The sequence below is a fragment of the Salvelinus alpinus genome, chromosome 23 (assembly GCF_045679555.1).
Source record: "Salvelinus alpinus chromosome 23, SLU_Salpinus.1, whole genome shotgun sequence".
Taxonomy (NCBI): Eukaryota; Metazoa; Chordata; class Actinopteri; order Salmoniformes; family Salmonidae; genus Salvelinus; species Salvelinus alpinus.
The window spans coordinates 30,535,131-30,551,246 of NC_092108.1; the positions used below are offsets into that span (position 1 = coordinate 30,535,131).

General features: G+C 43.0%; 1 protein-coding gene across 8 annotated transcripts in view; it reads left to right on the plus strand.

Annotated features, from left to right (window-relative positions):
• The window catches only part of LOC139550779 (sodium- and chloride-dependent glycine transporter 1-like), an 89,025-nt gene that overhangs the window by 66,065 nt on the left and 6,844 nt on the right, over positions 1 to 16,116 (plus strand). For all 8 annotated transcript variants that reach the window (XM_071361926.1, XM_071361928.1, XM_071361931.1 and 5 more), the window contains 8 exons: positions 2,098 to 2,254; positions 3,941 to 4,072; positions 4,414 to 4,699; positions 7,258 to 7,390; positions 7,623 to 7,757; positions 8,034 to 8,137; positions 8,999 to 9,236; positions 9,538 to 9,672. In XM_071361926.1, the coding sequence (XP_071218027.1) occupies positions 2,098 to 2,254; positions 3,941 to 4,072; positions 4,414 to 4,699; positions 7,258 to 7,390; positions 7,623 to 7,757; positions 8,034 to 8,137; positions 8,999 to 9,236; positions 9,538 to 9,672 (1,320 nt within the window). The remainder of the gene's footprint in view (positions 1 to 2,097; positions 2,255 to 3,940; positions 4,073 to 4,413; positions 4,700 to 7,257; positions 7,391 to 7,622; positions 7,758 to 8,033; positions 8,138 to 8,998; positions 9,237 to 9,537; positions 9,673 to 16,116) is intronic.

A 16,116-nucleotide genomic window follows, 5' to 3' on the forward strand; every position in this document is an offset into this window, starting at 1 on the left:
AAGAATTTACTAATATTTGCTATATTCTAATAACTATCCTGTGCCAACGTATCGCCAAGGTCCTTGCCATGGTGAAACGTACACTCCTGTAGATCTGGAGTAATTGGATGGTGAAACTTGCCAGCCAACCAGAAGAGCAAGGCGATGCAATTCAGCCATTCTTGAAAGTCAGGACAACGATCCTGCAAAGAAACATTATTTTATAGTTGAAAAAATGTATTTAGCCAGCAACAGGCATTTATAATTAAATGTGGAGTGGTGCTTTATAGTCACGTTATGACATTGTGATCCGCGTACCTTTAAAATTATTCAGCAATGATAATTTATTCGAAAAACACTGTTTCCATCATAAAGAAAAATCCACTCCTGTCGAACGGATAAAAATTTTGTTTTTCTTTAGAACATTTGTCCTATAGCTGCCGTTTCCATTAGGCCTACACATGGCGCGATGTAATTTTTTTGCGACCATTGCTTTTGTCCGTGGAAACGTGCCTACTGATCATGTGTTGAAAGACCTGGCTTCTCACAGGTGGGAGAGCTGGAGGTGGGAGGCCAGCAGGCTACATGTAGCCCAGTCTGTCTGCTGTGTTTTGTGCTGTACTGTGTGGGTTGGCTGGGCTCTCATTCCACCCTGGGCCCTCTCAGCTGTACAGCTGGCCTCACCTCGCACTGAGCAGGTGTGCGCCTCCTCCAGACTCTCAGCACCTAAAACAATCACACTCTACACAACACACACAAACACAGACATCACGCTGAGGAGAGCAGCCTCAACACACTGTTTCTCACGCACCCACGCAGGTGCACACGTCTCACACTCAATGACCAGCCAAAGATAACTAAAGGAACATTTTGGCTGTAATAATGTTGTTGATTTGCAAGAGTTCTGTTTGGTAATATTGTATTTATTCTCTCTTTAGTTTACAATTCAAGACCAAATGGTTGGGGATTGTTGTGAAAAGGTTACATTTATTTTGAAATAGAGGTTACATTTATTTTGAAATAGAACATTTGGGCGCAACCAGACTCCAAGGATGACTACGGGGCAATAATGAAAATATGGGATTTTTCGCTGATGAATAAGTTGCCTGCTTGCATGATGCCGACTCTGCTGGGAGCAACGGCCCAGGGAACTCAGCAAGCAGACTTTGTGTGTGTGTGTGTGTGTGTGTGTGTGTGTGTGTGTGTGTGTGTGTGTGTGTGTGTGTGTGTGTGTGTGTGTGTGTGTGTGTGTGTGTGTGTGTGTGTGTGTGTGTGTGTGTGTGTGTGTGTGTGTGTGTGTTCATTCCACAGTGCACCCAAGGCCACACCATAAGAGACACCAAAACCACACAGCAATACAAAACTTTGTCACATTTATGATTACTACAGTATAACATTTAATTGAAGGAGTTGTATTAAGTGTAATATATAAAATGATTTGTTATACTGCTTCTGTGGTGCCATGTGAAGGGACAAGTGTTGCTCTGGCTGTGTGAGTTAGAGGCAGATAGACGTAATGGAGTCTCAGTAGTCAACTCCTGGGGTTAGTGAGGAGGTCAAGTCAGAACGAGGACCATCTGACACCAACAGATGGAGGGAGCAAACTTCAAATCAGGACTACAAGACCAAATGTTGATTTTGTGCACACAACAAATGGTTATTTCAGTTTAAATCAAGTTCGCTCCAATGTGCCCATCTCGACTTTGGAGTTCTAACATGCTATGCAGAACTAGGCCTATAACTGGAGAAAAGGAAAGAAGTACTCGAGAATTAAATAATTTGTTCATTTTGCCGCCCGCAGTTTTAGCCTGGCCACTGGACATCTAATACAGTATAGTGTTTACTGTCTACTCACTAGCACCGTAGCCGATTTCACACTGTTTTGCTGGTTTGTGTTCAATATTGGTGCACCCTGTTCAATATTGGTGCACCCTGGAACATTACATTCAGCTGAATGTAGTTGGCTTAATAGGCCTATTTGTTGAGTTTGTTGTTGTTGATTTGAGTTGGGTGTCACATTGAGAGAATGGCCTACCTACTCCAGTCTGGAGGTAGACTAGATACAGTTCTTCTCTAACGTCCTAACATCTCTAATGTTCTTCTCTCTTTGTGTTCTAGAATGGAGCTGTTCCAGGAGAACCTGTGAAGACAGATAAGAACTCCAGGAGAGGGAACTGGGGAAACCAGATAGAGTTTATCCTCACCAGCGTGGGCTATGCCGTGGGCCTGGGAAACGTATGGAGGTTCCCCTACCTCTGCTACAGAAATGGAGGAGGTACGTCTTCACACTGATTATATAGTAGTAATGACAGCAATACATTCTAGTTTATCCACAATGCCTTTTGAAGTGCTTTGAAAAGCAATCAAAGTAGAAAGAGTTGTCAAGTATGTTCAAGTTTAAGTTTACGTTCCTCACATTGTGTCAGATGGATCCAAGTTATTCTTGGCTTCATTCCCCCTCATTCACTCCTACAGTTGGCTTTAGTCTTCTATACATTTTGCGACCAGGGATCGCCATAGAAGGGCATACATATACAGTAGCCTGTGCATTAGGTCACACAATCACATAGCTGAGTATTATAGCCAAGGGGGCTGGTGTAGCTCAAAGCTCTGCAGTAATAACATCACAGTAGACTTTATCAGCTGGCTGTGGCCTGGGCTGTAGCCCAAAAGGCACCCTATACCCACTAGTTGTGTACTATATAGGGAATAGGGTGCCATTTGGGACACAGGCAGTCTGCTCTTCACTCTCCAGTCCTTCCTTTAACCCATGATCTCAGACTACAGCACTGAGGTTGTTATTCCCCAGATACATTGGCCCCCTGGTAAACCAATCAAGCAGACAGAGGATTGCTGCTTTGCTTAGCATCACTCTCTGTCTGATGCTCCTTAGGACTCAAATCAAATTTAATTTGTCACATGCGCCGAATACAACAGGTGTAGACCTTACCGTGAAATGCTTACTTACAAGCCCTTAACCAACAATGCAGTTTTAAGAAAATAGAGTTAAGAATATATTTTCAAAATAAAATAAGGTCAAATTATAAAATAACAGTCTATGACTTGGATGACTAGAGTCTTTGACAAATATTTGGGCCTTCCTCTAAAACCGCCTAGTATATAGGTCCTGGATGGCAGGAAGCTTGGCCCCAGTGATGTACTGGGCTGTACGCACAATCCTCTGTAGCGCCTTACGTCAGACGCCGAGCAGTTGCCATACCAGGAGGGGATGCAACCGGTCAGGATGCTCTCGATGGTGCAGCTGTATAGCTTTTTGAGGATCTGGGGACCAATGCCAAATCTTTTCAGTCTCCTGAGGGGGAAAAGGTGTTGTCGTGCCCTCTTCACAACTTTCTTGGTGTGTTTGGACCATGATAGTTTGTTGGCGATGTGGACACCATTCGCTTCCTTTGGCTTGATGACATTTTCTCACCGCTGGCTGGCCGGCCGTAAAAAACATCAGAGACCTTGCAATATGACCACTGTGAGAGCACTACGTTGCAGAAACAGGATATTGTCATGGGATGCTTTTCTATATGACCTTTTTTCTGTGTCTAGATCTAAACATGACCTTACAATTAGACTGCTTATTCACTGTGCATTACATAGCAGATATATGATATTGTCAATGTCATGGGATGACAACTCTTCTATTTCTGAACTAATTTTCTATTCTAGACAGAAACATGACCTTAAAATCCGTCCACTCACTCACCGAGCATTACATAGCAGAAATGGGATAATGTCATGGCATGGAACTTTTCTGTAATATTTATAAATGTTTCATATGAATGACCATTAGATAAGACATTGGTTGTGAGTAGCAATAATAAACATATACCTACTTACAAGAAGTAATAGTGTAAAGAGTTAAATAACACAAATCTGAGTTCTAATCAATTTCATCAAAACTGTTGACCTGTAGAGTTGACTGACCCATATGTTGTGTTGTGTACTACAGGAGCCTTCATGTTCCCCTACTTCATCATGCTGGTGTTCTGTGGGATCCCCCTGTTCTTCCTGGAGCTCTCATTCGGACAGTTCGCCAGCCAGGGATGCCTGGGGGTTTGGAGGATCAGCCCCATGTTCAAAGGTGAGCCAGTTAACAACCACTGATGCTGTTGGTCAGTCATGTTTAAAACACTGCTGCCATTGCTCAGTCATGTTCAAAGGTGAGCCAACAACCAGTGCTGGTGTTGGTGATTGGCATTAATATCACTACCGTTGGTCAGTGGCATCCAACTAATAACTGACTATCTGATGCTTAAGAAACTGATAGGTTGAAAATAAATTGCAGCATCTATTGTCAGCTTAGAATGCATATGTAAACATTGTTAGAAAACCCACAGATTTTCAACATGTCTTCAGTAAGAGAGCCACGGTCTTGCCTGGTAGTATTCTGAAGTCCTCTACTCTCTCTTTCTCCCTCACCAGGTGTGGGCTACGGGATGATGGTGGTGTCCACCTACATCGGTATCTACTACAACGTGGTGATCTGCATTGCCTTCTACTATTTCTTCTCTTCCATGACCAACCTGCTGCCGTGGACCTACTGCAACAACCCCTGGAACACGCCCACCTGCAACGGCGTGGTGACGCCCACGGGCATCAACAACACCCTGGCCAACGTCACCCGCAGCTTGGTCACCAAGGCCGCTGAGGTTGCCGTGGAGGTGGTCAATAAGACCAAGAGGACCAGCCCCAGCGAGGAGTACTGGAAGTAAGGCATGAGTGAGAGGGAGTTACTACAAGACCTGTAGAGTACTGGAAGTAAGGCATGAGTGAGAGGGGGTTACTACTAGACCTGTAGAGTACTGGAAGTAAGGCATGAGTGAGAGGGAGTTACTACTAGACCTGTAGAGTACTGGAAGTAAGGCATGAGTGAGAGGGAGTTACTACAGGACCTGTAGAGTACTGGAAGTAAGGCATGAGTGAGAGGGAGTTACTACAGGACCTGTAGAGTACTGGAAGTAAGGCATGAGTGAGAGGGAGTTACTACAGGACCTGTAGAGTACTGGAAGTAAGGCATGAGTGAGAGGGAGTTACTACTAGACCTGTAGAGTACTGGAAGTAAGGCATGAGTGAGAGGGAGTTACTACTAGACCTGTAGAGTACTGGAAGTAAGGCATGAGTGAGAGGGAGTTACTACTAGACCTGGAGAGTACTGGAAGTAAGGCATGAGTGAGAGGGAGTTACTACAGGACCTGTAGAGTACTGGAAGTAAGGCATGAGTGAGAGGGAGTTACTACTAGACCTGTAGAGTACTGGAAGTAAGACATGAGTGAGAGGGAGTTACTACTAGACCTGTAGAGTACTGGAAGTAAGGCCTAACCTGGACCCAGAGTCGGTTATCAATCTTTATTTGAATTCCAACAGATTTTATTCTAAATCTGGGAGTTACTGTAATTCTGCAACCCAGCAGTACCTGAGTGGGAAGGTGTGGGCACGGCTGACTCTGAGTCAGGCCTACTAGATTAAAGAGACTGGAGTAGATGCTGCAAGGGTTAATACACACTCTACTGCTCCTAGATATGGGTAGTAAAGTAGTGTTCAAAATGTTTTGGCACATAAAGTACACTATATATACAAAAGTATGTGGACACGCCTTCAAATTAGTGTATTCGGCTATTTCAGCCACACCTGTTGTTGACAGGTGTATAATATTGAGCACTCAACCAATGCAATCTCCATAGACAAACATTGGCATTAGAATGGCCTCAGTGACTTTCAACATGGCACCGTCATAGGATGCCACCTTTCCAACAAGTCAGTTCGTCAAATTTCTGCAATGCTAGAGCTGCCCTGGTCAACTATAAGTGCTGTTATTGTGAATTGGAGACGTCTAGGAGCAACAACGGCTCAGCTGTGGTAGGCCACACAAGTTCACAGAAGGGGATCACCGAGTGCTGAAGCACGTAGCACATAAAAATCTTCTGTCCTCGGATGCAACACTCACAAAAGAGTTCCAAACTGCCTTTTAGGCTGCTCAGCACAAGAACTGTTAGTCGGGAGCTTCATGAAATGGGTTTCCATGGTCGAGCAGCCTAAGATCACCATGCACAATGCCAAGCGTCGGCTGGAGTGGTGTAAAGCTCGCCACCATTGGACTCTGGAGCAGTGGAGTGATGAATCACGCTTCACTATCTGGCAGTCTGATGAACCAATCTGGGTTTGGTGGATGCCAGGAGAACGCTACCTGACCGAATGCTTAGCGCCAACTGTAAAGTTTGGTGTAGGAGGAATAATGGTCTGGGGCTGATTTTCATGGTTCGGACTACACCCCTTAGTTCCAGTAAAGGAAAAGCGAGGTCCATACAGAAATGGTTTGTCGAGATTGGTGTAGCAGAACTTGACTGGCCTGCACAGAGCCCTGACCTCAACCCCCTCTAACACTTTGGGATGAATTGGAACGCTGACTGCGAGCCAAGCCTAATCGCCCAGAATCAGTGCCCGACCTCACTGATGCTCTTATGGTTGAATGGAAGCAAGTCCCCACAGCAATGCTCCAACATCAAGTGGAATGCCTTCCCAGAAGAGTGGAGGCTATTATAGCAGCAAAGAGGGACCAACTCCATATTAGTGCCCATGATTTTGTAATGAGATGTTCGACGAGAAGGTGTCCACATACTTTTGGTCACATAGTGCATGTCTGACTATGGGTAAACAGAAGAGTGTGTGTGTATCTCTGTAAGGCAATGTTGTTTTAGATGCTCTAGTCCTGTCCAGTCAGATGTGCCTTGCTAATCCTGGCCTATGATTAATCATCCCGCATTCAACAAGCATTACACATACTGTAGTTGACTGTCTGAAGTACACAAGATTAGATATTAAGTATATTTTCCTTGACAAGAATAGTATATTGATCCCCTAGTGAATGGGGAGTAGTGTAGCTGTTTTATTCCCCTAGCATAGAGAATAGGGGCCATTCGAAGGGAGCGGTGTGCTTGGTTAATGGCTTTCTAAATTGTTTGTGCTCAGCTTTCATTCCGGGTGATGTCTTCACTATACTATGAATGGAGTTGTATTTCCTGCCTATTGTCAGTAAAGATAAACCATTGTGTTGTCACCAAGTTGTTTTTCGGTCATGCTGCTACATTGAAATATGTGCTTCGCTCGCTGTAATACAAGGGATCATCCGAACAATTCTCCTTCTCTATCTCTCATGAGTGAACATATAGCCATTGTTTGTCCCTGCGGCACTGACTCTACATTCTGCATTTCTCTATTAAGGCGTTGTTGTGAATAGACACTGTGATTAATTGTGTGCATTCCCCACAGACACTATGTTCTGCAGATCTCAGACGACATCGGGAATTTCGGTGAAGTCCGTCTCCCTATTCTGGGATGTCTGGCCGTGTCCTGGGTGGTGGTCTTCCTCTGTCTCATCAGAGGAGTCAAGTCTTCAGGCAAGGTGAGCAGCGGTGTCTATCGCTCTGTCTCCCTGTTTTTCTCTCTCTTCTCACTCTTATCTCTCTCATCTCTCTACGTTCTCTCTCTCACCTCCAAAAGTCATTGATTGGGCCAGTAGTTTTTCCCGGTCAGGTTACTTAGTCTATGATCAAGAAAAACTCCTAGTCATAATGTATCATTGACACCCATTAGGAGATGTTCTAACTCATTCTTCACCTCTCGACGGTCCTCAGGTGGTGTACTTCACAGCCACATTCCCCTACGTGGTGCTGACCATCCTCTTCATCAGAGGCATCACCCTGGAGGGAGCTGTCACCGGCATCAAGTACTACCTGACCCCACAGTGGCATAAGATCCTCGACGCTAAGGTATGGGTAATCATTTAGGAAATGTAGTAAATATAGTAATAAGTAATGTAAATCTATGTCATTAGATACGGTCATGCTGCTAGTTAAGTACTACTTTACGAGCTGTTGACGTTGACTTTTTATAACTCATATAATAGCTCTGTAGCTCTTCATAGCGTAACGTTGTAGGCTGTCTCATCACACAGAGACTACTTTAAAATCAGATGTAATATGCCTCAGATATGAAATAAGTTTTCTTCGGTGGTTGTATTGACACATGGTTTTCTGTCTGTCCAGGTGTGGGGAGACGCTGCCTCTCAGATCTTCTACTCTCTGGGCTGTGCATGGGGTGGGCTCATCACTATGGCCTCCTACAACAAGTTCCACAACAACTGCTACAGGTACTCTACTCTTCCTCTTCCCCTGCTGTTCCTCCCTTAACTCTCCCCTCTACTACCAAATAAACCCTGGGTGAGTCCCTAATGGCACCCTATAGGCCCTGGTCAAAGGTAGTGCACTATAAAGGGAAATTGATACCAATTGGGCCACTTCTGCTGTCTGAGTTGTATAAGAAGTGAAGGGTAGTGTGTGCGGTTACACTGCAGTACTTTTTCATGCTTGGTTGGAGTGAATCAGAAAGGGTCTTTGTTGCCTCTCTGGGTGCAATCACGCTACAGTGTCAGCAGTGATTAACAGAAAGGGTGCAGAATGAGGGGGGCAGCTGCAAATCGCAGGAATTGATGGAGTATGGCGTGGTGGTGTGCACTGCATGCCATTGTACTGTAGGTGGAGGCCAGAGGCAGCGCACTGGGACTAGAGAGACACATTTATTTATTTTTACTCTTGTTAATTACCTGCGGTTGCATTGTTCATTGTAGTTTACAGTAGTCAAACTCAAAGCTCCCTTGCAAACTGGAAGAGGTTTTCTCTTCTGATTAGCACCACCATGTGGTGGAAGCAGTGAAGTGGCGGACAGGATACTATGAATCAATGATAGTGTAGTGACTGATAAACCCACCAGTTGTAAGAAACCAGGAAAAATATCTCACTATTTAGTATAATCATGATTTTTTTATGATGTAATTAAGACTTTGACTGTTTAGTATTCATGAATCTGCACTGGAAGGAAGAATGATGGTGAAATGCACAGATGGCTTCTTAGTGGTTACTTACACAGAGACCTATAAAACTACTAATAACTACTAATTCTACTAATAAAATGTTCTTCCTGTTTTCTCTTTTTTGATTGGTCGCCCATACAGAGACAGCATCATCATCAGCATCACCAACTGTGCGACCAGCGTGTATGCAGGCTTTGTCATCTTCTCCATCCTGGGCTTCATGGCCCACCACCTGAACGTAGATGTATCTGAGGTGGCCGACCACGGTCCCGGCCTGGCCTTCGTGGCCTACCCAGAGGCCCTCACTCTGCTGCCCATCTCCCCCCTCTGGTCCCTGCTCTTCTTCTTCATGCTCATCCTGCTGGGCCTGGGGACGCAGGTGAGTCAATCAACCACCATGACATCCTGGCTGTGTCACAAATGGCACTATATTCCCCCAGGGCTCTGGTGAAAATGTGTCACTATGAAGGGAATAGGATGCCATTTGGGATGCAGCACCTGTCTAATAGGACACATTTTTTAAATAGAATTTAAGGACTGCATGACCGAACATAGTCAGTTGGGCTCAACTTGACACGTAGATGTTTTTTTTAATTTTCATGTTGGAGAAAGTGGGTTGGAGAAGTAGATATAAGAAGTCAATGCTGAGTGATAACCTGTCAATGTGTCCCTGTGTGTAGTTCTGCCTGCTGGAGACCCTGGTGACAGCCATTGTGGATGAGATTGGTACTGACTGGATCGTTAGGAACAAGACGGTGGTCACAGGAGGAGTGGCTATAGTGGGCTTCCTGCTGGGGGTGCCGCTCACCACACAGGTAATGGACAAGAGATGTTTACACACACACAAACATACACTGCATGCATACACACATAAATACACATTAGGGTTGAATATTTATCTGGTATTTTATTCTCAGTTTATAATAACCGAGAATAAATCACTTTTCTCCCGGGTAACCCGGTATTTCCGGTCAAAACCAGAAGTGTCATTCATAGGCATATAAATAGGTCTATGTCTAGATTTGATTAGAGCTTTGATCGAAAATTCAAGCCTGACGCTACCTGAGCCTGATGAGTCATACATTAAATACATTTTATGAGCCCAAGCCCAAAAAAGCCCAAATGATTGTGCCCTTATCCAATACATATATGATATATGGGCTAATGCACATATGCACGACAGAAAAACATAAAAGCCCATAGATGTCTCTAGCTGCAGTTGAAGTCGGAAGTTTACAAACACTTAGGTTGGAGTCATTACAACTCGTTTTTCAACCACTCCACAAATTTCTTGTCAACAAACTATAGTTTTGGCAAGTCGGTTAGGACATCTAATTTTTCCAACAAATGTTTACAGACAGATTATTTCACTTATAATTCACTGTATCAATATTCCAGTGGGTCAGAAGTTTACATACACTAAGTTGACTGTGCCTTTAAACAGCTTGGGAAAATGATGTCATGGCTTTAGAAGCTTCTGATAGGCTAATTGACATAATTTGAGTCAATTGGAGATGTACCTGTGGATGTATTTCAAGGCCTACCTTCAAACTCAGTGCCTCTTTGCTTGACATCATGGGAATATCAAAAGAAATCAGCCAAGACCCCAGAAAAAAAATTGTAGACCTCCACAAGTCTGGTTCATCCTTGGGAGCAATTTCCAAACACCTGAAGGTACCACGTTCATCTGTACAAACAATAGTACACAAGTATAAACACCATGGGACCACGCAACCGTCATACCGCTCAGGAAGGAGACGCGTTCTGTCTCCTAGAGATGAACGTACTATGGTGAGAAAAGTGTAAAATCAATTCCAGAACAACAGCAAAGGACCTTGTGAAGATGCTGGAGGAAACAGGTACAAAAGTGTCTATATCCACAGTAAAACGCATCCTATATTGACATAACCAGAAAGGCCGCTCAGCAAGGAAGAAGCCACTGCTCCAAAACCGCCATAAAAAAGCCAGACTACGGTTTGCAACTGCACATGGGGACAAAGATCGTACTTTTTGGAGAAATGTCCTCTGGTCTGATGAAACAAAAATAGAACTGTTTGGCCATAATGACCATCCCAACCGTGAAGCCCGGGGCTGGCAGCATCATGTTGTGGTGGTGCTTTGCTGCAGGAGGGACTGGTGCATTTCACAAAATAGATGGAATCATGAGGTCGGAAAATTATGTGGATATATTGAAGCAACATCTCAAGACATCAGTCAGGAAGTTAAAGCTTGGTCGCAAATGGGTCTTCCAAATGGACATGATCCCAAGAATACTTCCAAAGTTGTGGCAAAATGGCTTGAAGGACAACAAAGTCAAGGTATTGGAGTGGCCATCACAAAGCCCTGGCCTCAATCCCAAATTTGTTGGCAGAACTGAAAAGGCGTGTGCGAGCAAGGAGGCTAACAAACCTGACTCAGTTACACCAGCTCTGTCAGGAGGAATGGGCCAAAATTCACCCAACTTATTGTGGGAAGTTTGTGGAAGGCTACCCAAAATGTTTGACCCAAGTTAAACAATTTAAAGGCAGTGCTACCAAATACTAATTGAGTGTATGTAAACTTCTGACCCACTGGGAATGTGATGAAATAATAAAAGCTGAAATAAATAATTCTCTATACTATTATTTTGACATTTCACATTCTTAAAATAAAGTGGTGATCCTAACTGACCTAAGACAGGGAATTTTTACTCGGATTAAATGTCAGGAATTGTGAAAAACTGAGTTTAAATGTATTTGGCTAAGGTGTATGTAAACTTCCGACTTCAACTGTATATGCTCTCTTGTGTAAATGAATGAAACTAGCTCCAGTAGGCTAATACAGTGTGAACTGTATTACTGCACTGTATTGTATTAAACTGTCCTCTTAGTATGTATTTTGTCACTTCCTTTTGAACGCGGAACGAGGGAGAGCTCAGTTTGTTCTATTGGACAGTTTTGAAAGTCTATTGAGAAGTTTATTACTAGCTAGCTACCTTCTGAGTGTGGATCCTGCGACGCGGGTGGCATAAGTCGCTGTGTTCCTGCCGACCAAGGCCGGATCTGAGGAGCTGTTTGGAGTAGCAGCTAGCCTAGCTGCTAGCTAGCTGTCTGTCAAGCTAGCAGTGTTTTCTGGAGGGCTTGAACGCAGCCCGCGATGTGGTTAGCCATTGTGGCTGGGACCGAGGATTGTCCCGGGCTTGTGGCTGGCTAGATCCCTGTTGTTTGTTGTTGTTTTCACTCTTCCCTACGACCTGCCCTGTCTGGAACGGCGAGGAGTAATCATGTAACCTACGCTGCTACCATGACAAAGACCAAAGACGGCTGGAGTACCATTGTTGTTGAGGACAGTGGTGTCTCTCTATCACAGGTGAAGGATCTTTTAGTCGAACAAACATAGTTCTACAAGCAGTTGTTCCAGCAACAAGAACATAGCTTCAAGTGTCCAAATACTGGTGGAGTCAACTAATAAAAGAATGGACAACCTGACCAAAGAAGTCCAGGACCTGAAGAACAGTTTGCCGTTCTCCCAGGTTCAGCTCGATGAGTTTGAGCAGGAGAACGGCAAGATGACAGCAATCTGTAAATTATTAAGAGAGAACATCAGTTCTGTATGTGATAAGAATGATTGAGAAATCAAGATTATCTCGATGGACAATCAAGACTGAACAACATGGTTGTGGACGGAATTGAAGAATTTCCACATGAGACCTGGAACGGAGTCTGAGGACAAAGTGAGAGAAATGATCTCTGAGAAATTGAAGATGGACTACAGGAAGATTGAAGTGGAGCGTGTCCACAGGACTGGAAAACCCCCCACCGACCCAGGTGACAGGCCCAGGTGATAGGCCCAGGCCGATAGTGGTCAAGTTCCTGAGGTTCAAGGACAAGGTAGCTGTTCTGGAAAGAGCCAAGAACTTGAGAGGAGTGTATATCTTCCGCAACAAGTAGTATCCGGAAGTTGTGCGCCAAAAGAGGAAAGAACTTATCCCAGCCATGAAAAATGCCAGAGCGCATGGGTACCTTGCTTACATTCGCTATGACAGGCTCTTTGTCCACCATCCCTCCTAAAAGCCTGGAAGGAATGAGAGAGCCAAGCCTATGGGTGTGTAGCTTCAACCCCGCAGCACACACACTTACACACAGCAACTGATTAATTGACTGCTGAATGTATTTCTTTTCTCTTGCTTTGTTTGCACTTTTCCATATTATGTCTATCTCTGATAAGCTACCCAGGAAAGGGCTGAAAATAGCCCATATTAATATATGTAGCCTTAGAAATAAGGTTAATGAAATCAATAACTTGCTAACATCAGATAACATTAATATATTAACCATTTCTAAGACTCACTTAGATAATTAATTTGATGATACAGCAGTAGCAATACAAGGATATAACATCTATAGAAGATACAGGAATGCTTATAGGGGAGGTGTTGCTATATATAGTCAGAGCCATATCCCTGTAATGCTTAGAGAAGATCTTATGTCAAGTGTTATTGAAGTGTTGTGGTTGCAGGTTCACTTGGCACATCTAAAGCCTTTTCTTTTGGGGTGTTGCTGTAGGCCACCAAGTGCTAACAGTCAGTATCTAAATAATAGGTGTGAAATGCTTGATAGTCTATGTGATGTAAACAGAGAGGTCTACTTTATTGGGGACCTGAATATTGACTGGTTTTCATCAAGCTGTCCTCTCAAGAGGAAGCTTCTTACTGTAACCAGTGCCTGTAATTTGGTTCAGGTTATTAATCAACCTACCAGGGTGTCTACAAACACTACATGAACAAGATCATCCACATGATGTATTGATCACATTTTTACTAATATTGTAGAACTTTGTTCTAAAGCTGTATCCATACCCGTTGGATGCAGTGATCACAATATAGTGGCTATATCCAGGAAAGCCAAAGTTCAGAAAGCTGAGCCTAAAATAGTGTATAACAGATCATACAAGAGATTTTGCTGTGATTCTTATGTGGATGATGTTAAAAATATGTGTTGTTCTGATGTGATTAATAAGGAGCATCCAGACGCTGCACTTGATGATTTTAAGAAATTGCTTCTTCCAATTATTGATAAACATGCACTGACTGTTAGAACTGTTAAGGCTCCATGGATTGACGAGGAATTGAAAAAATGTATGGTTGAAAGAGATGGGGCAAATGTAGTAGCTAATAAATCTGGCTGCACAACTGACTGGCTGACTTACTGCAAATTGAGAAGTGATGTGACTAAACTCAACAAAGAGAAAAGAACAATAAACTGTATGATGAAGCCAAGATCAATGATATAAAGAATGGTGTTGTGGAAATTACCACCAGGGACACCTGAAGTCAATATTAAATTAATCATTATTTATTATCAGCAAGCTGGAGAGGTTCCAACAAACTTAATGCACCATAGTACATGCTGGTTGGGAGCTCCGCTGGGGCAGTCCCGTTAGTTCTCTTATATACTGCTTACACAGACAAGTAATATTTGCATGATTTAGCTTATTCATTATCCATAATTAATTAATCATTAACGTTTGGTTCATGCATGTGACCGACCAATACCTCACGAGGCTTCCTCTCTCCAAGCTGAGACCTTGAAACTGAGACACCCCTTCGGTTCTCAAAACAATGTTCTGGGCATACTGACAATCGCTTATACAGCTTAACACGTCCTTTCTGAGACTGAGAGTTCCTCCCAGGCATGATCAATCAGTCACTTGCATGATCCCAGTCAAATTGGTTATTAGAAAAGCACAAACATAAAAAAATTCCTTCACAATCAAAAAAAACTTTGAAGTACTTTAAATGAAATTATGGGCAGAAAGACGAATTCAACAATTCAACTTAGATGGCTTATTCATCACAAAACCATTTGATGCTACCAACTATTTTAAAGACTACTTCATTAGCAAAGTGGGCAAACTCAGGCAGTAAATGCTACAATGAACAGTGAGCTATGCATAAAAAAATAAAAAATAATTGAAATTTGTAAAGTTAGTGTGGGAGAGGTGGTATCGAAATATTGGTATCGATCAATAATGACAAACCCCCTGGCATTGGCAACTTAGATGGAGAGCTACTGAGGATGGTAGGTGACTCTATAGCCACTCCTATATGTCATATCTTTAATCTGAGCCTAGAGGAAAGTCTTTGTCCTCAGGCCGGAGGGAAGCCAAAGTCATTCCACTACCCAAGAGTGGTAAAGCAGCCTTTACTGGTTCCAACAGCAGACCTATCAGCTCGCTGCCAGCTCTTAGCAAACTGTTGAAAAAAATGTGTTTGACCACATTCAATGCTATTTCTCTGTAAACAAATGAACAACAGACTTTCAGCATGCTTACAGAGAAGGGCACTCAACATACTGCACTGATACAAATCTCTGATGATTGGTTGAAAGACATTTATAGTAAGAAGACTGTTGGAGCTGTACTGGGAGATTTCAGTGCAGCCTTTGACATTATTGACCATAACCTGTTGTTGAGAAAACGCATGTGTTTTGGCTTTTCAACCTCTGCGATATCGTGGATTCAGAGCTATCTATCTAATAGAAATCAAAGGGTTTTCTTTAAAGGAAGCTTTTCTAATGTAAAAAAAATGTAAAGTGTGGTGTACCGCAGGGCAGCTTTCTAGGCCCTCTACTCTTCTAGCGAATTTTATTTTAATTTTGAAATATTATATATGTATAATTGGTAGGCTGACGCATATATACAGTGCATTCGAAAGTACGCTCCGAGACGATGCTGTCTCGGAGCTCTACGGACAATTCCTTCAATTCCTTTTTGCTCTGACATGCACTGTCAGCTGTGGGGCCTTATATAGACAGGTGTGTGCCTTTCCAAATCATGTCCAATCAATTGAATTCACCACAGGTGGACTCCAATCAAGTTGTAGAAACATCTCAAGGATGATCAATGGAAACAGTATGCACCTGAGCTCAATTTTGAGTCTCATAGCAAAGGGTCTGAATACTTATGTCAATAAGTTATTTCTGTTTTTTATTTTTAATACATTTGCTAAAATGGCTAAAAAGCTGTCTACGCTTTGTCATTGTGGGGTATTGTGTGTAGATTGATTAGTTAAAAAAAAATAATAATTAGAATAAGGCTGTAACGTAACAAAATGTGGAAAAAGGGAAAGGGTCTGAATACTTTCCGAAGGCATTGTACCTTTCATATAATATTTCCCCTAATGTTATTAGCCTACCTTCTCTTTCGCTCTCTATTGTTGCTTCATACATTCCTCACTTTCAACAGTTAAATGAAATAAGTTTTGTTGTCCTTCATCATTC